General features: G+C 34.0%; 1 protein-coding gene across 1 annotated transcript in view; it reads right to left on the bottom strand.

The window, feature by feature from the left end:
- EYS (eyes shut homolog) overlaps window positions 1–27,479 on the bottom strand; it is a gene marked incomplete at its 5' end in the record, with an annotated part of 1,363,978 nt that overhangs the window by 962,690 nt on the left and 373,809 nt on the right. Inside the window, 1 exon segment of the mRNA XM_079781621.1 lies at window positions 22,139–22,260. Within this exon segment, the coding sequence (XP_079637747.1) occupies window positions 22,139–22,260 (122 nt within the window).

Here is a 27,479-nt window from a genome sequence, read left to right as displayed (position 1 = left end):
GTACCCATTCTCCCTTGCAATTTCTTCATGTAACTAATTTTATTCAGGTATCTACACTCTCCATTCCATTTCACACACTGAATGGGAAGTTAATGCTATGCTGATACTAATCCATGCCAAACGTGAAGTCTGATTGCTCAAAGACAGTGAATTTTAACTTTAGCAACATGTTAGAATCACCTATTAGCTTTTGAAAATCCCGAAGCTCAGAGTGTACCCAAGGCAGATTAAATCTGAATCTCTCAGTGTGGGAAGCAGGTCTTAGCATTTTCTAAGTGGTTCCAGTGTGCAGCCAAGTATACCAGTCTCCTAGAGTATTTTGTTTAGAAACCCAGGATTAAACTAATTAGTACTGCTTTAGCTTGGGCATTGGATGCAATGCAAGTCAAAAAGTAGTAACACTTGTGAGGTCTTATAAGAAGTATCCTTTTTCACAGTAATGAGGCAGACTCCAGAAACGATGCTGTCTCTTTTATTTGATGACATGGGGTACTGATGTGAAGCCAGGATAGCTAATATTACTTTGGCACCATAAGGTAGTTTGTTGGTATGTTGACACATTTAGCTTAAGAATATGGAACAACCAAAGAGTAATTTAAGATGCTACAGTGTATAATATTGATCAACTGAGTCTAATTGCTTTTTGTGCTTTTAATCATTTAGTTACTCAGTTATAAAGCAATTAGACTTATTGGGTCAATATTATACTTTGTAGCATTTGAAATATAGAACAAAATAATTAAATTGAATGTAGTATTGTAGACTTGTGCCTATATTTTAGACATTTCATGTGAATAGAAGGGAATAGATATGAATAGAGTCAACTATGGACTAAGGATTATTTTATGTCTACAGACTGTGTTGAATTCAGACTTAAAGCCCTATGATTTTTACAACAGAGAATTAAGGGATATATACAAACATAAACAAAATAAGTAAAAAACAATAATAACAAAACATAAACATGGAGGGTTGAAAAATGGTAGCAATTTGTTCTAACTTAATCAGCCATCAACTTAAAATAGACTGCCATAAACATAGCTTGGCATATATGAAAAACATGGTAACCAAAAACCAAAACTCTACAAGAGAGAAACAGAAATCTAAACACAGCACTACCGAAAGCCACCAACATACAAGAGGAGAGAAAAAAAAGAATAAAATATTGAACTAAAAGAGCAATATAAGTAATTAAATAATTAATAAAATGGCAATAACTACACACCTATCAAGAATTACTTTAAATGTAAATGGATTAAAGGCTCCAATCAAAAGACAAATGTACCACATAAATACAATGGGATGTTGCTCAGACATTAAGAAGATTAAATCTTACCATATGCAACAACATGGATGGACCTAGAAGGTATTGTCCTAAGTGAAATAAGTCAGATAACGATAGACAAATAACATGATTTTTCTTACGTTTGGAATCTAAAAAACAAAACTTACCAAAAAAAAAAAACAACAAAACAAAACAAAGCAGAAACAAACTCATAGGTACAAAGAACAAACAAAGAATAAAATAGTTGCCAGGTAAGAGGGGGTTTGAGGAACTGGCAGAAAAAGGTGAAGGGTAAAAAAGTAAAAATTGAATAGCCAGTGTGGCTCGGTGGTTGAGCATCAACTTATGAACTGGGAGGTAATGGTTAATTCCTGTAAGGGCACATGCCCAAGTTGCAGATTCAATCCCCAGTAGGGGACATACAGGAGGCAGCCAATTAATGATTCTCTCCCATCATTGATGATTCTATCTCTCTCCCTCCCCCTTCCTCTCTGAAATCAATAAAAAATATTTTTTTAAAAGTACAAATTCACAGTTACAAAATAATCACAGGGATGTAAAGTATAGCATCTATGTGTGGTGTCCAGTGAGTGCAAAACTTATCTGGCGAATCACTTAATAAGTTATATAAATGTGTAACCACTGTGCTGTATATCTGACATTAATATAATATTGAATGTCAACTGTAATTGAAAAAAGTTTATTAAAATAAATGAACAAATTAGAAAAAATAGAAATGTTATTTCCAATAAGTTCTTTATGAATCCCTGCCCTATCATATTTTTCTATTATTTCTTCAGAAAGCACTACATTGAAATTTGGTTTATCATTTCCAAATATGTCTTCCAATTTTCTTTATGTATGTATTTCTTTTTTAAAATTAATTTCAAAGAGGAAGGGAGAGAGAGATGGAAACATCAATGATAAGGAGAGAATCACTGATTGGATGCCTTCTGCATGCTCCACACTGGGGATGAGCCCACAACCCAAGCATGTGCCCTGACTGGGAATCAAACTGTGACCTCCTGGTTCATAGGTCGACGCTCAACAACTAAGCCATGCTGGCTGGGCTATGTATGTATTTCTTTAAAATCTACAGTTTGTTTGGTTTTCTAGGTTTTAAAAATTTTTTAATATCATCATATGTGGTCTTTATTAACTTAAAATTTGGGGCATATCTCTTTGTATGCTTTTGCATTTGCTTTTTGATAAATATCTCAAGATATATAAAACCAAATTTTCTTGGTATTCTTTCTTTGGTATCTTTTTTTTAATTTTATTGATTTTTTACAGAGAGGAAGGGAGAGGGTTAGAGAGTTAGAAACATCGATGAGAGAGAAACACTGATCAGCTGTCTCCTGCACACCCACTACTGGGGATGTGCCCGCAACCAAGGTACATGCCCTTGACTGGAATTGAACCCAGGGACCCTTCAGTCCGCAGGCCGACGCTCTATCCACTGAGCCGAACAAGTTAGGGCCTTTGCTATCTTTAAGAGAAACTAATCCCTTCCCATGACTGCCAAAATGAATCTTGATAAATTTTGACATTATTATGTGTTAATATACCAGCATTAGCAAGTAAGATTGAACTTTAATTTCAGTACATATGACAATAATTCAGGCAAATAATGTCTAAAGATAAACATTGGCATGATTCCAAGTGGTGGTAAAAATTCCACTAGAGAGTTCTATAGCTCCCTATAGTTGGCTGAAAATTTCTAAAAAAGAAAGAAGAAAGAAAGAAAGAAAGAAAGAAAGAAAGAAAGAAAGAAAGAAAGAAAGAAGAAAGAAAGAAAGAAAGAAAGAAAGAAAGAAAGAAAGAAAGAAAGAAAGAAAGAAAGAAAGAAGAAAGAAAGAAAGAAAGAAAGAAAGAAAGAAAGAAAGAAAGAAAGAAAGAAAGAAAGAAAGAAAGAAAGAAAGAAAGAAAGAAAGAAAGAAAGAAGGGCTTTTAGAAATTCTGGGGAATAGAATTATGTATAGGAATGTGGAACAGAGGAAATCAATATTTGTGAATTCATCCTACATGAAAAACACTGTGTTAAGATCCATAAGCATGTTATTTCAACAAGACTGAAAAATAAGTACCACATTTCTTATTTTAAAGCTAATCAGACTGATCCTCAAATGAAGACTCCAAATTGCTCAAGAACACAGGAGGAAAAAACAACAAAAAGGACGGTTCAAAATGATTCATAGATTTGAGTGCAAAATGCAAAACCATACACATTTCAGGAGATAACATTGGAGAAAGTCAAGATAATATTGGGTTTGGTTATGACTTTTTAGATACAACACCACTAGCATGATTTAGAAAAGAAAACATGATAAGCTGGACTTCATTAAAACTAAACACTTCTGCTCTGAAAAAGATGCTGTTAAAAGTATGAAAAGACAAAGCACTAATTGAGATAAAAATAAGTGCAAAACATACATCTGACATTTCCAAAATATAGAAAGAATGCTTACAACTTAACAAACAACTCAATTTAAAAATGGACAAAATATTTCAAGAGACACTTCATCAAGTCAGATATACAAATGACAGACATACATGTGAAAAGATGTCTGGCATCATATGTCACTGGGAATTCCAAATGAAACACACACCTATTAGTATGACTAAAATTCCAAACACTGAGAACACCTAATGCTGACAGGGAATGTAGGCAACAGAAATTTCATTTATTGATGGTGGGAATATGAAATGCACTCACTTTGGAAGACCGTCTGGCAGTTTCTTACAAAGCTAAACATGTATAGTCTTACCATAAGATTCAGTAATCACAGTGCTAGATATTAATCTAAATAAGTTGAAAATCTATGTATACACACAAAAAAGAAACTGCACATGGACCTTTATAAAAGTCTATTTATATTTTGCAAAATTTAAAATCAATCAAGATATCCTTCAAAAAAATCCTGTGGTATATCTATAAAATGGAATAGTTAGCAACAAAAATAAATGAGCCATCAAGCTATAAAAAAGGTAGAGGAAACAAAATGTATATTACTAAGTGAGCAAGGCCTTTCTAAAAAAAAGAACTACATGCTATATGATTCCATCTATATGACATTATCATTGTTGCCAAGGTTTAGGAGAGGGGAATATGAATAGACTAGTGGCCCGGTGCATGAAATTCATGCATGGGGGGGGGGTGTCCCTCAGCCCAGCCTGCACCCTCTCCAATCTGGGACCCCTCGAGGGATATCTGACTGCCCGTTTAGGCCCAATCCTAGTAAGATTGGGCCTAAATAGGCAGTCGGACATCCCTCTCACAATCCTGCCTACCTGATTGCCCCTAACTGCTTCTGCCTGCCAGCCTGATCACCTCCTAACCACTCTCCTGCCAGCCTGATTGATGCCTAACTGCTCCCCTGCCGGCCTGATTGTCCCTAACTTCCCCCACCTGCTGGCCTGATCGCCCACAACTGCCCTCCCCTGCCAGCCATCTTGTGGCGGCCATCTTGTGTCCCCATGGGGGCGGCCATCTTTGACCACATGGGGGCGGCCATCTTGTGTGATGGAGTGATGGTCAATTTGCATATTACCTCTTTATTATATAGGATGGGCACAGAGCATTTTTAGGGCAGTGAAACTATTCTGTATAATATTAAAATGGTGAATGAATGAAATTATACATTTGTCAAAAGTTACAGAATTATACAACACAAAGAATGACACCTAATATAAACTATGAATAATGAAATGTTAGTAATAATGTATTAATATTGGTTTAGCAATGATAATGAATGTAACACACTAATGAAAGATGCTTCTTATAGGATATACCATATTAATGCACATTTTTAATACTGTAGAAACTGCATGAATGGAAAAAGAGATTATATGAAAAAATGTATTTTCTGCACAATTTTTCTGTAATCATAAAAGTGCTCTAAAAATTAATGTATATTAAAAAGTATTTAGAAAAAAAATGTTAGGGCTAGAATTTGAACCCAGATCAATGCAAGTTTATTGAGAAGAGAAAACCTAAAGTTGAATGCATGCAATCAGAGAAGAAATAATCAATCCACTAAAGATACATTAAAATTAAAAGAAAAAGAGTGAAGCCTAAGCAGAAAATACAAATTAGCAGAAAGAATGTGGGATTGTCAAAACAAGGGAGAAAAAATGCAGATTCCTAGGAAAGCAATTTCAACTTAATTTTTTTTAAATATGTTTTTATTGATTTTTGGAGAGAGAGAAACATCAAAGTGAGAGAGAAATATTGATGGGCTGCCTCCTGCATGCCCCCTACTGGGGATGGAGACCATAACCCAGGCATGTGCCCTGACCCAAAATTGAACTGGTGACCTTTCTGTGCATGGGAAGGTGCTCAACCAACTAAGCCATACCAGCCAGGGCTCAACTTGATTTTAAAAGTCAAGAGAGGTAGACAAGAAGCATTTCTCTTTTCAAGGGATCTGTTTCTCTAAAAGAAAATAACTGGCATCAGATTCATTTAAATGAAATAAATAGCAATATGTGTCTCTCTCTAAGAGTTGGTGCTAGAGAGGGATCCACTGATTGAAAATTCTATATAATAAAAGCATAATATGCAAATTGACTGAATGGTGGAATGACCAGCCAGTGGGGGGTGGGGCCGGCAAGCAGGTGGTGCCAGGCCAGGCAAGGTGGGTGCCAGAGGGCAGAGGGAGGGGACAGCAATCAGGGACGGCGGTGAAAGGGCGATGGGGGGTGGGGCCGGAGCTGCCCCCTGGTGGTTAGTGTGCTCTCACAGGGGGAGTGCTGCTCAGCCACAAGCCGGGCTGAAGATGGGCAAGTGCTAAGGATGTCCAACTGATGGCTTAGGCCTGCTCCACAGCGGGCCAAAGCCATCAGTTGGACATCACCTGAGGGCTCCTGGACTGCAAGAGAGTGCAGGCTGGGCAGAGGGACCCCTCCACCCAAGTGCATGAATTTTCATGCACCAGGCCTCTAGTGGTATGATAAATGTCTGATAGCATTCTAAATGTAAGCAAGTTTGTAGCAATCAGGACAACAATATTTAGTAATCCAAAAAATTTAATTTCAACCTAAGTTTTATTAAATGACTAGGTATATGCATATTTCTTCATTATATCTTTAACAGGATAAAGAGTAAGTAATTTATATACTCAAGAAAACCTCATAAGATGTCTTGAAAAAGCAGGATGCTTGGTGCACAGTAGTATTCTAATGAAATAGAGCACCTTGGTATAGTTTAGTAAGGGAAACAGACTCAAATAAACAAATAAATCGAACAAAACTTCAATTACAAGTTGAGATAAAAATATATGTATGGGACTGTGGATTGGGTAGTAAGACATATTTTTATAGGCCATTTTAAGTTGATATCCATCTTAGGGGCCTTGAGGAGAAGGGTGTAATATAAGAAAAATGGTAGATAGCATTCTAGGCAGAAGGAATAGCACAAAAAAACCAAAATAAAACAATAACAAAATACAAAAGGTGTGTTTGAAACATTGAGAGAATACCATTACTAGGTTCAGTATATATATTCTCTGAAATGTCAGCTGTTTTTCTTAAATTAATTTTCAATTGAAAAAATATTTGAGAGCCATTCACATCTATTTTTATTCTAAGTGCATAATGATTGCTAAAACAATACCTTTATTCTCAATCATTGTATACAGTGAGGAAGGATTAATGACCTGCCATGATGCTATAAAATCATAACCTCCAGTGTATTGTAAAGGAAAATAGAGAAATGTTTGGAATCCTCGTATATTTTATGTGAGGTAAAACCAAAATAATTTCTTTTATTAAGCGTTCTATTTAACTTCTCAAGTGCCTTCCATCTATGGATACAGTCTTGTTCAGGAAAAATAATAGTACAAATACAATGTTTAAAACGTTTGAAAAGGAAAAAAAAGGTAAATTCTCAAAATCTAGTACTTGTATTTTTTTTTATAATAAGGCATGTACTGATTGTAATTTCCTTTAAAAATCAAGCTAACCATGAGGAATATTTAGGCTATACATAGCATAATTTCTGACAAAAGAAAGCATGTTTTCCTCTGCTGAGGGAAAATACTTTTTGATACTGAAGTCTAGGAAAATATTTATGTTTCACTCTTTAATATTGGACATTGGGAAACATAATGGGCCATGTTTTTCAGAATGGCTTGCAAGAGATACAGGAATATTCAAATGGACATCTCTTAAACTGATTTTGCATGAAAAATTGAAAATATAACATGGTATCTTTGCACAAAAGTTTTTTGAATGCATTGGATTTCTAACTTTTGTGTAAGGTTTTTCCACATTTCAATTATCCTATTATTTTGGAAATCAATGAAACCCAGGGCATGCATTTAAAATATTCACAAATTATTTAGCCCAACTAATATGTGAAATGAACTTGATAAAACATATGTAAGATAAATTAAATAGTTAATGTTTTCATAGGCATCTAAGAATATGGAGGTCTATTTTCTGTAACTATTTCAGGTAACCTTTACAAAGATCTTATCTTCAGAATAAAATATCTGTATATTTAATATTTTAAGGAGCATTCAGGATGTGTGCACATTATTTTTAAATTTTCCTATATTTTTCATGACAAAATAGTTTTACAGAATTGAGAATTATTTGTAATGAAAGCCACTTTGACATTTATGCTTATTTGGGAAGAAATAACCCTTACAAAAAGAAAAAAAGATATAATGACCTCAAACAAAATTAAAAATACGAACTCCCAGCTATTTGGAGATATGAGACTTCTCAGTAAAGAAAAAGCATAGCATTGAACATTTTATCACTGAGATAACAAAGAATGGTAGGTGATGATTGGAAATAATGGAAAGTGTTAAGAGTACTGGAAAAATGTTCTAAATTCTACATTGCTTCTGTTAATAACATCTCATTGGAAAAATCAATCTATGTAACTTCTGGTTTCCTCATGTATGAAATAGGGATAATATCAGTGCATCACATGTCCATACAGATAGTAAAAGGCAAATTAGAAATATTTCCATGAAAATCCTTTCTTAAAATGAACACAATATGTAAATAATCATCTATTTTTCATATTGAAACATGAATGTATTGGTGTTTCTTTTAATAATTTACCCAGAGTGGATTACAAAAATACAATTTTAAAAAGACCAATAAATAGCAGAAGGAAGTTAAGAAATAAACTATGTATGGTCTCAATAAGATTTTCTGGAGTGATGGCTATGTTGTAATCTTGATTTTGATGGTAGTTACATGGGTGAATTTAATTGTAAAAATTTCCCTAAATATATATAGAAGATCTTCCTTCATTTATTATATGTAAAAAAATCTTGACAAAAATCTTGACTGCCTTATAAAGGGACTATTTCTCTTAATATTGTCCTACCTGTTCCACCCCTCCCCCCCAAAAAGGAAACAGAGAAAATAAGCTACTTTAAAAAAATGAGAAAAATGTAGGTGCTTTGTGTACTTGATCATACCATATCATTTTTTTAAAGAACACACCATGGAATTCTGATTAATGAAATTTTCAGAAAAACTGAAAATACAGATTTTATTAAAAAGAGATTCACAATTACATTCTTTGACTTTTTGTGCAACTGTTACCTTTTTACCACAGTTCAATAAAAAATATTTTTAGTGGCAAAACTCATACTCCCGAGTTTATATTTTGTGCCTGTCAGAGTCACTGCCCTCACATGCAACATCACGTCTGAGGCAAACAGTGACCGATGGTTTCAATTAATTTCTAGTGAAACATTCCTAAGTGTGTCTGATTGTTTTGTTTTAAATTTTTCTTAAATTTTATAAGTTACTAGAGGCCCAGTGCATGAAATTCGTGCATGGGGGTGGTGTCCCCCAGCCCAGCCTGCACCCTCTCCAATCTGGGACATCCCTCTCACAATCCAGGACTGCTGGCTCCCAACTGCTCACCTGCCTGCCTTCCTGATTGCCCCTAACCGATTCTGCCTGCCAGCCTGATCACCCCCTAACCACTCCCCTGCCAGCCTGATTGATACCTAATTGCTCCCCTGCCAGCCCGATTGCCCCTAACTGCCCTCCCTTGCAGGCCTGGTCCCTCCCAACTGCCCTCCCCTGCTGGCCTGATCACCCACAACAGCCCTCCTTTGCAGGCCTGGTCCCTCCCAACTGCCCTCCCCTACTGGCCATCTTGTGGCAGCCATCTTGTGTCCACACGGGGGCAGCCATCTTTGACCACATGGGGGCAGTCATCTTGTATATTGGAGTGATGGTCAATTTGCATATTACTCTTTTATTAGATAGGATAGGGCTTAATTGAAGCAAGTATAAAACAGGTCAACATTAAAAAACACACACAAATGTTAAAGAACAGGCAAACAAGTATAACCCATTCTAAGACAATAACACTTTCAATCTAGACTTTTATGTAAGAAATAATGAGATGATCTAAGATTTGATGCTTTTCTAATTACTTTGTTAAATAATAAAAATTATCTTTAAGTATGTTTCCACACAGCTCTGTGAATAAAATTAAAGATATTTTATGCATGGCTATACCAAATTATAAAATTCTGGGCTGCCATGGTTATAAGAAATGCCTTAATATCTGCACTGAGAATACCATCAAGGGTGATATGACTTGAATTGTGTGCCCATAAAAGATCTTGAAGTCCTAACCCTCTGTAACTCAAAATGTGGCCTCCTTTGAAAATAGGGTCTTTAAAGAGGTAATGACATTAAAGTGAGGACATTAATCTAGTATGACTATTGGGCCTTAATCTAAAATGGCTGATATTTTTACCAAAAAAAAGGAAAATTTGGAAAGAGAGCTAGACATGCACATAGGAAAAATGGCCTGAGAAGATGAAGGCAGAGACTGAAATGATCCATTAGAAGTTAAGGATTACCAAATACTGCCATAGGGAACTAACACAGCAGGTACATAGGGACCTTTTTTTAAGGTGGGAAACAACCAGGAGCTTAATTTATTCTGAAAAATAGCATTGTTTCCAGATAACACTGTATTTCAGTTCACCGCTTTCTTTTATGCTTTCAACACAACTTCCATGAAGTAAGAGAGTTCATTTATTCATTCAAAAATAGTTTTTAATATCTTTTCAGTTTATCACTCATCCACAGATAATATAATACCATGTCACAGTAACATAAAAACCTCTCATTACAAGAAACAGGGATTTTCCCCTTCTCTTTTCTGTGCTATTGTTATAAAAACAAATTTACTTAACTAGGAAATTCTGAAGCCTATTTGTAAAATTATAATTGGTCATAGGATGTATTCATCTGTCAAAGAAAACATACTTATTCCTTGGGTTACTTTTTGATAAAATTGTAACCCTGTCAAGTTCCAACCTTTCCATTGAGAAAAGGAATAACTCTTTAGTCACTCAGAAATCAGTCAGAACTACTGTGGAGGCTGCTCCCATTGAGAACTGAGGGGTAGTCAGTGGCAATATATGTATGATTTTATATTAAAATCAAGACCAGTTAAAAGTAATAAAAAACACAGATTTGAAGTCACATAGACCTTGGTTTGATAGATTCACCACTTTTTAACACTGACTTTACCTTAGTTACTAAAAATATCTAAATTTTGATTCTCACATATATAAAGCATCACTAAGATATTTTGTTGTAGCATAAATAATATTATATAGAAGTGTTTGGTAAAAATAGTCTAGTTAATTGTTTTGTGAATATAATAGTAAATCTGTCCAAGAGATAATTGCATAAAATCTGTCCAAATCTTGAATGCTGACACACTTTAATCCATCAATGTCATTTCTAGGAATTTATTGTATAAACATACAGACGTATGCATGAAAAGAGCCACATATAATTAATTTTCCCAAACAATACTTTATAATTGTATAATATTAAATATTGCCTAAATGGCCATTATATTATATCCATAAAATAAAATATGGTGTAGCTACCCAAAAGAGAGGTAAAAGATTCACATACCAACATATATGTTGTTCATAATTAAGGTGCTTATAAAGGAAAAAAATCTTCCATTTGCTAAAGGTGAATATTGTACCATAGATTGCTGTTTTCTGGATTAAAATTCTGCAATGATTTACTCTTACATTAGCACTTATTTTACATTTATCATTAGCATTTTGGGCTCTATGCATAAACTAAGCAAAAAATAAAATAAAAATCTCCAACAATACACCAGAATTTTGTAGTTTTCATTTAATATATTAAATGCATATAAATTACATTTCAAATATTTTTAAGTTATATCCATTACAATTTTTAAAACATCCTTAGTAAAGCATAGAAAATGCCAATGCATAGTATTTCATACTCTAAGGCATCTAACACGACTTTGCATGAATTATAAACTGAAGAAAAGAAACAAAATTCATATGGTCAACTGGGGGAAAACCTTCATGCTGCTTGAAGGTCTATTTTGTAGTATCCCATAAGAAAAGCAGGCCAAAGCATCTACACGGATGCCAATTACACCGGCAGCAAAGGAATCAGATGCTGTTGGCAAAACATGCTCCAGAGTGTGGCATCTGGGTCCTTTAACTGCCATACAGAGCCCCATCTGTAGCTAAAGCTGTTGACTCTGCTTTGGGGTAAGAAAAATCAGAAATAAAGAAGGCAGTTAAATTCTAAACCGTGCCAGGAATGGCAGAAGGCAGGCTGCAGTCAGCATTCAAATTACATCCCTAGCCCAATTTGCTTTTTAATGTCTTGAAACTGTATAAACACTAAACTATGTTAACTCCAGTAGTTTAGTGAAGAGTTTAGAGATGAGCACATGTAGGTGGTTCAGTAACTTAGGAAACACAGATCACCTAAACAGATTTGATATTCCAACAAAAATATTCTTTTTCCTAACATTTTTCCTCTCAAAGAATATAGCCATATGGTGAATAAAATACAATTCTCATTCAATATATTAAAATATGTTATTTTAAGAATTCATTATGGTATATAATGTGAATTCTCACAAATAGTATGAAATTTAAGAATTTTCTTTTTGATTTTTAATGTTTTCTTTAGACTGACATTTCACAAAATGCAGATAGTCATTGCATTTCTTACTGAGACTTCTGACATTTTTACCCAATTGAAATTTCTGGGAAAGCTTCAGAGAGCCTTAAAACTTAATTAATAAACTGTTGTTTAATTACAAAAGAATAAGGTAAACTCCTTTCAATGTTCTTCATTTGCTGTATCTATAAATATGTAGAACGGAATGAGTTGGTATCTATATAGTTCCATGGATTCATCATTTGTAGATTGCTGCTCTTCTCTGATTTATACATATGTATTTTAAAACAAGATAAATGTTGGGAATAATAAAAAACTAGTAATATTTAAGAAACAGACTCAGAGATGCAGAGAACAGACTGATGGTTGCCAGATAAGAGGATATTGGGAGGATGGGTAAAAAAAGAGAAAGGATTAGGAAGTACAAATTAGTAGTTATAAAATAGTCACTGGATGTAAAAGCATAGTACAGTCAATAATATTATAATAACTATGCATGGTGCCAGGTTGGTACTTGAAATACTGAGGGATCGCTCTGTAAAGTGTATGACTGTCTAACCACTATATATCCTAGGTCCAGACTTTCTGACTCTAGAACCCATGTTTTCTCTCTATCTCATTCTTACCTGCTCTTGCTCTCTCTCTTATAAGTAATATAAAATATAATTTGGTACAGTCACTTCAGTAATGGTGAAGAAAAGGCTTCTAAAAATGTACTGTTCTATTAAAAAAATAAGAAAACTGGCAAACAAACAAAAAACATATTCAGAACTCTGGAAATAAACTAAAAGCTTGCAAAAATCTGAGCAGGTTTTACTCAAGAAAAAAGGCGGAATCTCATGCTCACAGTCATTTTGTGGTGGTTTAACTTGTATTTCCATCTCCCTCTCCCAAGTTCTGTAATAGTCTTGAAAACGACAACTTTGCAATAATGAATCTGTGAAACCTGGAGGCCTAGCAGCCGCAGAGGAGGCAGTACAGGTTTAGAGCTTACACATAAGATTATTCTCTGAGAATGTCACTATTTCATTGGCCTGGCAGCTCTCTGAAAGGTTCTATTCTCAGGAATTGACTTTATTTGACCCAAGTCAAACCTAACTCTGTTCAACAATCTTTATAAGGATTTATTCACAACAATCAGTTGTGATTGATTAACCTTGCAGCTGTTTGAGGTGATGATTCCAGTTGAGGCTAACAAGATGCTGATCAATATACTTAAAGGTAAAAGTTGGGAATGAAATGTTCATAGAGGTCTTTGCAAAGCTAAACATATTCCTGGGAAACTAGAAGACACAACATATAGTCTAATCACAGGCCTAAGAAATACATGGAAGACCTTATCTGACTGACCTTGAGGCTCTGTGTAAGCGGTAGTGAAGAGTAAGATGAAATTATAAACTGCCTGGCTGAGTGTTGAATTCGTTTCTCAACACAGACACACTGGATCCCTCAGTGGAAGCTGGAGACTTATTTGTTAAAGGAAATTGAGAAAATATTGTTAAATCATTAGCTGACAACTAAGGTAGCCAAGCCGAGACTACAATAGCCACACATGACAAAAAATACATAATTTATAAAACTATTGCAGAAAAATCACTAAACAAACAATAGCAAAGTTAAATAAATAAATAAATAAATAAATACAGTAACAACTGGAAATGGCCTGTTCTAATGTCCAGATTTGTCACATTCTATTATTTAAAAGGTCAAGTGTTCATAAAAAATATGTCATATAAAAACAGAAAAGTATAGCCTACACACAGGAATAAATGCAATAAATAAAAACTGTCTCTGAGGAATCCTGGGTATTGGAGTTAATTGAAAATATATTAAATAGGTAAAATAACTATGCCACCAAATTCATAACCTAGAAGAAATGGACACGTTCTTAGAAACATATCTTTCCAGACTGAATTATGAAGAACTGGAAAATCTAAATAGACCAATCAACTGTGAGGAAATGGAAACAACCATAAAAAACCTCCCAAAAAGTAAAAGTACCATATATTTTTTATCCAATCATCTGTTAAAGAACACTTCAGTTGTTTCTGAGCCATGGCTACCTTGAATAATGCTGCATTGAACATATTGGCACATATTTATGGCTTTAATAGGGAATCCTACCAAACATTTAATAAAGATTTGATACCTATCCTTCTCAAACTCTTCCAAAAAATTGATGAAGAAGCAATAATTTCTAACACATTTTATGAGGCCCACATTGCCGATATCAAAACATCGCAAGGATAATAGAAAAAAAGAAACTTATAGCCCAATATCTCTAATGAACGCAGATGAAAAAATCTTAACAACATTCTAGCAAATCAAATAACACAACACATTTAAAAAAAGAATACATCACAATCAAGTGGGGTTTCATTCCAGTGGCAATGGAATGGTTCAACATACCCAAATTGATCACTGTGATATACCACAGTAATAAAATAAAGAATACAAATTATATAATTATATCAATAGATATAGAAAAAAGCATTTGGCAGATACATCTATTTATGATTAAAACACTAAAAAAATGGATATTAAAGAAAAGTAGCTCAACATAGTAAAGACCATAAATGACAAACCCTCTGCTAATAGCATACTCAATGGTGAAAACTGAAAGCTTTTCCTCTGAGACCAGGAACAAGACAAGGCTATATGCTCTCACCACTGTTATGCAACATAGTACTGAAAGCCCTTGCCAGAGCAATCAGGCAAGAGAAAGGAGTAAAAGGCATCCAAACTGAGAATGAAGAAGTAAAATAGTCACTTTTTGCAGACCACATGATTCTTCACATAGAAAACCCTAAGGACTTCACCAAAATACTATTAGAAACAAACAAATACAGTAGAGTTGCAGGATACAAAATTGACATACAACAATGCATTGCATTTCTATATATTAACAATTAAATTTCAGAAAAAAATATTCCATTTGCAGTTGTAACAAAAAGAATAAAATACCTAGAAATAAACATAACAAAGGCTGTGAAGAACCCACACACTGAAAACTATAACATTTTTTAAATAATTGAAGAGGACACAAAGAAATGGAAAGATATTCTGTGTTCATGGATTGGAACAATCAATGTAACTAAAATGGTCATATTACCCAAAGCAAAATACCAATTTAATCTCCACCAGAATCCCAATGGAATATTTTACTTTTAAATATATTTTATTGATTTCAGACAGGAAGGGAGATGGAGAGAGAGATAGAAACATTAATGTTGAGAGATAATCTTTGACTGGCTGCCTCCTGCATGCCCCCCACTGGGAATTGAGCCTGCCCCCCCCCCCCCCAGCATGTGTCCTAGCCAGGAATTGAACTATGACCTCCTGGTTCATAGGTGGATGCCCAACCCTGAGCAATGCAGGCCTGGCCCAATGGAACTTTTAAAGAGAAATAATCAGATTTGTATGGAACTACAAGACTCCAAATAGCTAAAGCAATCCTAAAGGGGAGAGGGGGGAGGCCAGAGGTATCACATTACTTGATTTTAAATTATACTACAAAGCAACAATAATCAAAACAGCATGGTAATTGGCAAAGAAAGAGACACACAAAGTAATAAAGCAGAATTGAGAGCCCAGAGATGAACCCATACGTGTATAGGCAAATAATCTGCAACAAAGGAATTTTCTCCAGAACATGCAATGGAAAAGAGAAAGTCTCTTCAATAAATGGTGCTGAGAAAATTGAAAAGCCACATGTAAGAGAATGAAACTAGAATGCTATTGGTCACCATACACAAAAAATGAACTCAAAATGGGTCAAAAACCTACATTTGCAAACACCTCTGATAAGGGGTTAATATTCAAAAATATATAAAGAACTCATACAACAACAAAAAATAAAACATTAAGACACACACAAAAAAAACACACACAATCTATTTAAAAAGTGGGCAGAGGCCGTGAACAGACGTTTCTCCCAAGAAGACATATAAATGAAAAGATGCTAAAATTCACAAGCTATCAGGAAAATGCAAATCAAAACTACAATGAGATAATACTCACACCTGTTAGAATGGCTATCATCAACAAGACAAGTGTAAGTGTTGGGGAGGTTCAGGAGAAAAAGGAACCCTCATACAATGCTGATGGGAATGTAAATAGTACAAACACTTGGGAAAACAGGAAAGAGATTTCTAAAAATTTACCCATGCTGTTTTGATTATTGTTGCTTTGTAAGACTAGAGTTACCTCCTCTGGATATCTACCCCCAAAATTTGAAAACATTTATTCAAAAATAAATATGTGCCAATATGTTCAATGCAGCATTATTCAAGGTAGCCATGGCACAGAAACAACTGAAGTGTTCTTCAATAGATAATTGGATAAATAACATATGGTACATATATACAATGGAATACTATTCAGCCAGAAGGAAAGATAAAATACTGTACTGCCATTTCTGACAACAGAGATAGATCATAAGATATCATGCTAAGCAAAATAAGTCATGTATGGGATATAAAACTAAAAACAACAAAAGAGATAGAAGAAGATATAAACAAGTGTAAGAATACACTGTGTTCATGGATTGATAGAATTAACATCATTAAAATGTCCATAATACCCAAAGCAATTTATAGATTCAATGCAATCCCCATTAAAATATCAAGGGCATATTTCACAGACCTAAAACAAACTCTCCAAAAATTCATCTGGAATAAAAACAAAAAAGACCCCAAATAGCCACAGCAATCCTGAGAAAGAACAAAGTTGGAGGGATCACAATACCAGATATCAAGCTATAATACAGAGCCATTGTTTTCAAAACTGCCTGGTACTGGCACAAGAACAGACATACAAACAAATGGAACAGAACAGAACATCTAGAAATCTACTCAAATAATGGTCAATTAATATTTGACAAAGGAGGTAAGAACATACAAAAGTCAAGACAGTTTCTTCAATAAATGGTGTTGGGAAAGTTGTACAGATACTTGCAAAAAAATAAAACTAGATCACCAACTTACACCATACACAAAAATAAACTCAAAATAGATAAAGGAATTAAATGTAAGATGGGAAACCATAAAAATCTTAGAAGAAGCCATAGGCACCAAAATCGCAGACATTTGTCATAGCAATATCTTTACCGATACACTCCTATGGCAATGGAAACTAAGGAAAAAATAAACAAATGGGACAATTCTATATAATAAAAGCCTAATATGCTAAGTGTCTGGTTGACTGTTCAACCAATCAAAGCTTAATATGCTAATGATATGCTAAGGTGCTCAACTGCTCGCTATGATGTGCACTGACCACCAGGGGGAAGACGCTCTGACCAGTAGGTTAGCTTGCTTCTGGGGTCTGGCCAATCGGGACTGAGCGAGACAGGCCAGACATGCCTTGGAGCCTTCCTGCGCCCCTTCCCAGCCCCGATCATGTACTGGTGGGTCTCTCAGCCTGGCCTGCACCCTCTGGCAATCCGGGACCCCTTGGTGGATGTCAGAGAGCCTGTTTCAACCCGATCCCGCAGGCCAGGCTGAGGGACCCCACTGGTGCATGAATTCGTGCACTGGGCCTCTAGTATCAGAATAAAAAGCTTCTGCACAGCAAAAGAAACCATCAACAAAACAACAAGAAAACCCACTGGATGGGAGAACATATTTTCCAATGCTATCTCAGATAAGGGTTTAGTCTCCAAAATTTACAGGGAACTCATACAACTTAATAAAAGGAAGATAAACAACCCAATCAAAAAATGGGCAAAGGACCTACATAGACACTTTTTGAAAGAGGACATTCAGAAGGCCAAGAGACATTTGAAAACATGCTCAAAGTCACTAATCATCGGAGAGATGCAATCAAAACGACAATGAGATACCATCTCACACGTGTCAGAATGGCTATCATCAACAAATCGACAAACGACAAGTGCTGGCAAGGATGCGGAGAAAAAGGAACTGTCGTGCACTGCTGGTGGGAATGCAGACTGGTGTAGCCACTGTGGAGAACAGTATGGAGTTTCCTCAAAAAAAAAAAAAATTAATAATGGAACTCCCAGTAGACGCAGTGATCCCACTTCTGGGAATATATTCCAAGAAACCAGAAACACCAATCAGAAATGACATATGCACCACTATGTTCATAGCAGCACAATTTACAATAGCTGATATTTGGAAACAGCCTAAGTGCCCATCAGCAGATGAGTGGATTAAAAATCAATGGTACATGGCCATAATAGAATACTATGCTGCTATAAAAAAGAAGGAACTTTTATCATTTGCAAGAGCATGGATGGACCTGGAGAGCATTATGCTAAGTGAAATAAGCCAGTCAGAGAAAGATAACTATCACGTGATTTCACTCATATGGGGATATAATGAACAACATAGAGCATATTTCACAGACCTAAAACAAAGAGATGAACCCATACATGTATAAGCAAATAATCTGCAACAAAGGAGTTTTCTTTGTTGGGAGGGGGGGGGGAGAAATGAGACATATGTAATACTTTAAACAGTAAAAAAATAAAGAAAGAAAAAATGCAACACAATTTCTTAGAAATAAAATCAGTAATCTATCAAAAATCTGCTGGCTGGTGTTGCTCAATGGTTGAGTGTCGATTTATGAACCAGGAAGTCATAGTTCGACTCTGGGTCAGGGCACATGCCTGGGTTGCAGGCTCGATCCCCAGTAGGAGGTGTGTAGGAGGTAGCTGATCAATGATTCTCATCATTGATGTTTCCATCTCTCTCTCTCCCTCTCCTTCCTCTCTGAAATCAATAATATCTTTTTAAATCTAAAGAATTATAAAATGACTAAGAAAGTTTGTGTTAATATAAATGGCAGAGACTTTTGACACATTTATAAATTTAAGTCATTAAGAGTTCACAATTAGTGATGTCAGAGTTGTCTAGAAAGTCTGATTATGTTTCATGAATATTAAAAATAAAGTATATTTATAGTTTTTTTGCTTGTCTTGTTTTATATCTTTAAGATCCGTATAGCAAATAGCAGTATTTTTTCTAAATTAAAGTACTGTCATGTTAGATAATAATTTAATATTTTAATGCTCTCATTCTGTTTGATACACATAATGAAAATAACATATTTTGCACCAATAGGTGGACAAATATTAGTGACATATTTCACATAAACACACACACACATACATATTTATTTTTTACACATATGTATGACATTGTATTTTGCTAAAGAGCAGCAACTTACATCCAGGCCATCCAGGAGCTATCTAGTACTAAAATCTAGCTTTACAGCTAGTAATTGGTATTGTCTTGAACATTTCAACAAACAATTGCATAGAAAATGAGACAGGACTGCTCTGCAATCCTGATGAATTATAACAAAAACAAGCCTACTCCATAATTATATTCAAATACAGACAAAAACATGAACATTATCTATACCACAAATATGCCACAATCATAGCTAGTATAAATGATTGCTGCCTCTTTAAACATTTTGGCTTTTATCTCTGTCCAGTCTTGCATCCTTCTAGGTAAGATGTATTGTGAACCAAATCATATAATTATTTTCACTTCCTGGCAATATTCAACCTAGGCCAATGTCCCGCTTTCTTAAACCTCCCCCAAATTACATGTCACAGCTCAAACCTCAAAGTCCGTTCCAGCACCCTTTTACAGAGGTGCCCTGTGGATTTACACGGTGTGTGTTCTCCCTCTGGACAATGAATTATAAGCCCAATTTGTTCAAGTTGTGTTCCTGCTGGTGTTTGTCTGGAGGCAACAGTGTGAGTGCACACATACTCAAATGCAAAAGAAAGTTGTTTTTAGTAATTAAGAAAGAACTGAAATTAAAATGTATATATCAGAGTCTCTGAAAAAGAAACTGGAAAATTCATATTCTATAGTGTAGACTACAATTAGTAGTTATTTAGGGAAAATAAAGTAAACATATATATCCATGGAGCTTTTTCCTAGCATAACAAAAGTTGATTCTTTCTCCCACTGCATAGACAAGCAGTTAATATTAATTTGTGATATATCAATATCACAAAAAATATCTCTGGGGTTTTACATTTTTGTATATTTTAAACTAATACCAACTATTAACACAGTGAGTTTTTATAATATTACCAAGAGTATTCATTTGTTCTTCCTGTCACTGAAATATCAATCTGGCTATTGCCAATTATTTTAGAATTCTCCTTTAATGAAATGAACTGACAACTATGACTAATCTGACTTTTATATCCCATTTCAGTCACCAAAAGTAAGAGTGTGAAAACTCTTACATGCTTCAGATGATCCAGAATTCTCAAGGGTAATCATAAGACAAAAGAGAGTGTATGAGTTATTTTGGAGGGCACCTTGAAATCATTTTGAATTGTCCCTGAAAAGCAATCATCTAAGTATATTTATAGTCAATTAATCGGCTTCTGTGACAAGAAAAAAACACATTTCAGTCACAAAACACCTGGTTTTGCATTCCCTAGAGAGAACTTGTGTATACCAAACAAGCCAAAGGATGAGTTAATCAATATACATTTGGTTATTAAACACTTGAATAATCAATAGCTACTCAGAATATCTATTTAGAGTTTCTTTAAACTTTTCATCTAAAAAAGAACTAATATAGTAATTTGATTTTACAATGTGGATATTCTATATTGTAAAATGTAGCAATAATTTGACTAAAGTAATCCAAACTCATGAAAATTTCTAGGTTACATATTGGAAGTTAAAATCAATGGACCCACAAAGGAGTCATATTGTAGCATTCATTTAGCGTGGATGGAAGGATCTAAAACAATGCTGAGATGGCAAAAATATGTTTTGAAGAAGTAAATGCATCTGTTACGTGTGCCACATCAGGAAATTGCATCTCCAAATTAAAAAGAATTTATTACTTGAAATATATTAATTCGTTAAATATGTATTTAATAATATGGTATAAATTTAAGTTGGACATTATGTTTATTTGATACATTTTATATATTTTAACGTGTTTGGCATTATAACATAGTTAGCACCTCTATTATGTCACATAATAATAATTTATTTTGCGTGGTAACAATAATTAAGATCCAATCCAGTAGTTCCCAACCTTTTTTGGCCATGCCCCATCTAAGTATCTCTAAAATCCTGATGCCCCCCATGACATATAATTCTTATTATTCAAAAAGTGAACCCCTATTCATGTGGAGGAAGCCCAGAAGACCATTAACTTGGTCTAAACAAGCTTCTAAAGACCATGGCATCCAAGAAAGAGAAAAATAAAATAATGAAAAGACAGTTGAAGTACTGAGGAAGAAATTACTAAGAAATTGTTAAAAAAATAATAATAATATGAAGTGATATAAAAAATACCAAATAAAGTTTCAAAACATATAATACAGAACTGAAATGCATAAATATGTCATCATATATATTTATATACTGGATATGAGGCCTCTAGCACCATAAGAATGCAAAAAATCACTATTCATAACTCATTCTTGAATTACCCCCTTAAAAATCAAATGGCCTCCCTGTGGAGCATGTGCCCCACGTTGGGAACCACTGATCTAATCTTTTAACAAGTTGGATGATTATAATATTGTTGTCAATATTCACTACACTGTACACTAGAACTCCATGGCTTATATATCTACTCTTTGCAAGTTTGTACCCTTATACACACCTTTCCTATGCCTCCAAGCCTTCCTCGGGTAACCACCATTTTACTCTGTGTTTTAATGGGATTATTACTGTTTTAACTTGAAATTTGGTATACATAAATTTCAAATGAATGAGACCCTATTTTGTCAGAAAATGGTTCTTCATCTTGGAATAGTTATTTTAATTAAGTGGATGTGAAAATAATGTCTGGATGCCACTCAAGGTCATTGAGCATTCCAAGGAATTTCACAAAGAAAACGATAAATATATTACTCACCGGTAGCTTTTGTAAAGGTCAGTACAGGTGGAATTGTTCTCACAAGGATTCATTTTGCAGTCATTGGATTCTTGTTCATGAAAATTTCCTTCCCAACCTGACAGGCATACACACTGGTAGCTCTAAGGGAGTAATATAAAAATTATAAAACCTCTAGGTGTGTTTTACTATTAAGCCTAGAATCCAGATATTACTCCTGGCTATTTTGATATCTTGGTCAATTTATACGTTTTACAAGTTTTATAGAATATCAACACATCTCTCAAGTTACTTTTACCACAGTTTAAAAACTGTATAAACAGTATTCATTAGTATGTAATTCAATAAATATTTGCAGCATATCAATAAAGTCTATATAAAATATAAAAAGATTTGTGAATTATGCTCACAGAACTATTGACTTTGTTAAATGTCCTAATATAAAAATAGTGTATTAGTAATATGATGGTAGATATTTAAACTAAGCTAAATACACAATTCAGCAAATAGCTCACAAGTTGAAAGAAATACAACTATGACAAATGAACCTTCTGTCAGCTTTGTGGCATTAGCTACAAATAATTAACCTAGATAAGTCAGTAATGTTGGTTGATTGAAATTATAAAACTTTTCATATTATTTTTCTAAAGTACAGAAAAATAATATTTAAAATACTAAAAGTAAAATTTTGCTTTCCCAGGTTTGAGCAAACAAACAAACAAACAAAAGAACCTAAAATTACTGTGGGGTAATAATTTATATATTAAAATATTTTGGAAGAATACTGCTCTTTGACAAAACAGCAGTATTTGGGCTCCTACATTTAAAGACTCTAGATTTAGTATTATAAAATTGTTAAAAACAATGTTAGCCATTATCTCGATCTTCACCGTTTAATTCAGTAGCCACTAGCCACATGCGACTATAGGGTATGATACGTGACTGGTTCCCACTGAGATGTGCTGCAAGTATAAAATGCAGATTGGCTTTTGAAGTATCTCACTAATAATCATTACTTACATGCTGTAATGGTAATAGATATAAAGAGTTAAGCAAAACACTTTAAAATTAACTTCACCCATTTTCTTTAACTTTTTTTAATGTGTCTGATAAAAAGTTTAAACCATCCAGAGCTCTCATTACATTTCTATTGGACAGAGTTGTATAGATTATGCCAACTCAGTTCCTTCATTTGTGAATAGAGTTAAGATGTCCACATAGCTATCTATATACACAAACATGCGGAGCGGAAGTTCCCTGAGATTAGAGAAGGTGTTTAGTTTAATACATTCCAGCATGTTGGAGAATCCTGGTACCCCACAGATACTCAATATGTTTGTTGAACAAAGGAAAACGAATGAATCTGATAGGAAAAATAATGTAAAAGCTGCAGTTAGTACCCAAAACAGATTACAAAAGGATTATGTATGTTTGGTAGAGGTGGATAACAAATGTATTTCAAATATTACAATAACCAGAGAAATACAAAAATTCATGTTCCATGTATGCACATTTAAGTTACAATAATTCAAATGCGTGAAAGTTGCCACTTAGCATTCTGCGTTGGTTTATCAGGGCCAAGTGGTTTTCTATGCCTGTGAACAGCTGAAAAGCAGAGGGATGAGAGCCACCACATTGTCAACACTGGGCTTTATTCCTGACACCTGTTAACTCTCCACTCAGAATGCTCATTAATAGTTCTCACGGTTTGCTGAATTTTAGGAGCAATTTTTTCATGCATTTTCACTCTACATTGTTAACTTTCTCAACGAGTGTGTAACATTCCCAAAGATTTCTTGAATTGCATTTGGCTTATTGTGTTTTTTTTCTTTCCTTTTTTTGTGAGCACTAAAAGAGGACTTACATAAAAACTGAATGTAATGATTAGATTTTGTTTTATGAATCTTCTAGTTAAAATGGAAGTGATTCTACAATGGGCAAGTAAAGTGTGTGCTGTGGTGAATGGGAGATAACTACCTAATTTAGTGATGGACATTAGGGCACAACAGGCTAGATGACTCATATATAAAATAGAAAAACAGAGGAAACTACCCAATTTATTTTTGAGACTAGTGAGACCTAATTACGCAAACCTAGCAAGTGCAAAATAAGGAATGAGAACTCAGACAATGTCACGTAAGATAAAAAAATAAAATTGAAAAGATAAGTTTTAAGTAAATGAATCTTAGCCTGGCCAGTGTGGCTCAACAGTTGAGCACAGACCCATGAGCCAAGACGTCGCAGGTTGATTCCCAGTCGGGTCACATGTCCAGATTGTGGGCTCAATCCCCATTAGGGGGCATGCAGGAGGTAGCAGATCCATGTTTCTCTCTTATTGATGTTTCATCTCTCTATCCCTCTCTTTTCCTCTCTCTCTAAAATCAATAAAAAATAACATTTTAAAAAAGTAATTAAATCTTAAAATGTCTTAAAAAGATGATTTATTATAAGCTGGTAGTTCCTGCCCCCAGAAATAGAAGTATGCTTGAAGACAAGAAAATATATTAAAGAAAAGAAATGGTTTGGTCATCTCAAATGCAGAAAATTCAACACACATTTATAAAAATTGTCTTAGCAAATGAAAACTTAATGGGAATGGTCTTATATTAATAAAATATATTGCCCTGACCATGGGGCTCAGTTGGTCGGAACATGGTCCCCTACAGCAAAAAGGTTGTGCGTTCGATTCCCAGTCAGGGTCCATACCTAGGTTGCTTTGTGGCATTAGCTACAAATAATTAACCTAGGGCACCTATGGGAGACAACTGATTGATATTTCTCTCCCACATGGATGTTTCTGTTTCTCTCTCTCTCTCTCTTTCTCTCTCTCTCTCTCTCTCTCTCCTGCTTTCTCTAAAAATCAATAAAAACTTATCCTTAGATAAGTATTAAAAACAACAAAAAACCCAATTCTTTGAAATATATAATGAATTTTTTTTCCAGGCAAATAAGCAAAAAATTCCTGCCAAACATATCCTATATGAAGCTTACTTTTAGAGTCCTGAAATTTTAGATACACATTGAAAAAAATAAAACTAATAAAATTTTAAAATTGTGTCCTTTTTCTGATTCATTACTCATATGATCATAGGCAGAATAATAATTTGTTTTCTTTAATAACATTTTTAAAATATAATAAAATTTATTTTGAATTCAGTATTCATAAGAATAAAGGACTCTGTCTTTTGTCTTATTGTCTTTTTTAATGTTGTTTTAAGCATTATTTTAAATCTATACAGGCTTATAAAATTGCTCACTGACAGAAAAATTGAAAATAATGGATATAATGATATTTAGAATTAGATATAAATATAGTACTCTTTATTCTTAAAAACAAATCAAACTATGTTATGTTAATATGATTTCTTTAATCCTGAGAAATAATTTGTCTTGGTGCTATAAATTTAAAATGAAATAATATGTATTATTCCGACAGAAAGTTAATGGAATATTTAAAAATAATTTCTGTGAAAAGTTATAAATGCTGAATTTCATTGAACATATTTTGAAATAAGGCAATGAAAATGCGTGTTAGATTGAAGAATACATTCAAGGCAGAACTGTTTTAGAAAAACACAATTTCTGGAACATAGAAAAATGTAATATAAAAACTATAAAAGCCACATGTTAGATGTAGATATTCGTAATGTATAAATATTCATAGTGTCAATACCTTTTACAACACTTTGTGAAGGAAATAAAACTTTTAAGAAATTTAGTCAAGGTAGTATTTTAGTGCTTATTCTAAATGAAGAACAGTAAGGCAAATTCCCACTAGCTTTATTTCCTGTATTCTAGTCAATCTATGATAAATATTCATATTACATTCTTCAAAATACCTCAGCTCTTTGTCCACTATGCTATTTTCTATCTACAGTCTCTATTAACAAGTTAGTCCTTTGTATTTTAGTTCTCTTTATTGCATGCCAGACTTTCATAAATTATTTGTGACTCTTTCCAAAGAGACCTATCTTTAACAGTTTGTATGTGTTTTTTTTTAAAGAAAGGTTTTAAACCTAGAATAAAGGCGCTTAGGCTACCAGTACTAGAATTTTATTCTTTATTAATAATATAGCTACCATGGGACAATAACTCATCTGCTATCAAACTGTTCAAACACATTTCTTCTGTCTTGAATAGTGTTTTCCATAAAACCTCAATTTAACAACTGGGGATTTAGTCTATTACTCAAAGTTCTATCTCCAGAACATATAATACTTAAAAATACAAAATATAATTTTCTGAGAGACTATCACAAACATAAAGATGCCAGAATATGAGTATAATTCTGCTACAGATAGTTTACATGTTAGGGACAATTATATTTTTGGTCTAAAAGTCAAATAATAATGAACATGCAAGTACACGATGAACCAAAAATCACTTTTTCCTCCCCATCAAGCTTTTTCCAAAATATTTCACTTCAGGATAATATATAGTTCCTTTTCTTAGACTCAGTTTTCTAACACATTAGAAAGCTCCTAGAACTTTGCATCTTTTATTGCTCAAAGCTGTCTTAAACATTAGGCAATTTGGCCCAGTCATTTTAAAATACTTGTTAATTTAATGTAAGAAACACTTACACAAACATGTCCCCAGGCTGTGTAACTACATAAAGCAGCACAGAGAGAGGTGCTCTGATTGAACAAGGGAAGAAAGGCCCAGAACCCTGCCCTGTGAGAGTCTTAGCCACGCTCCCTCTCTAGCAGCCCCTGAGGACACTCACTACAACCCCTGCGAGTCTCAAAACACAATTGAAAACCATTGATCTGTCCAATCTATTTCATTTTATAATAGAAAATTGAACCCCTGGAGGTTTAAGTAAACTGCTCAAGCTACTGTAACTAGTTAATGGTAAACTGGAATTAGAATTCATGTCTCCAGACACCCTGTCCAGTATTCCCAAAGGTAACTTAAAACAATCAATTAAAAACATCTGGTAAATTAATACATTCAGAACTATATTTTGTTAAATATACCATTATGACAACTTGAAAGTTTTGAAGCAATGTTCAAATCATGTACCTTAATTTGCTTAATGTGTGAATTCCCATGTCCTTTTTTGTCTATATATCAGAAAATTGCTAGATGGTCTAGTTGACACCAATACTATGCTATCAATACAACAGTGATCCATGGTAATTATCCCTGATGTTAGCATTGAAACCAACATTAATTGATTTAAAACCAATGGTATGAGCATGAATCTTGAACATTGTTATGTATGTTCATTGAATAAAGAAAATTATTTTGACTCTGCAGATGACTTTCAGGTTAGATGTGGGCAATGTTCATCCTCATTGAGCTTTATAGTGATAGAGAATGAAGAGAGCAAAAACCACTGCTTTGGTTGAAGGTTGCT

Source organism: Cnephaeus nilssonii (genome assembly GCF_951640355.1).
Source record: "Cnephaeus nilssonii genome assembly, chromosome: 9".
NCBI lineage: Eukaryota > Metazoa > Chordata > Mammalia > Chiroptera > Vespertilionidae > Cnephaeus > Cnephaeus nilssonii.
The sequence above is the reverse complement of the archived record's forward strand: the minus strand, read 5'-3'. Positions and strand labels throughout refer to the sequence as shown.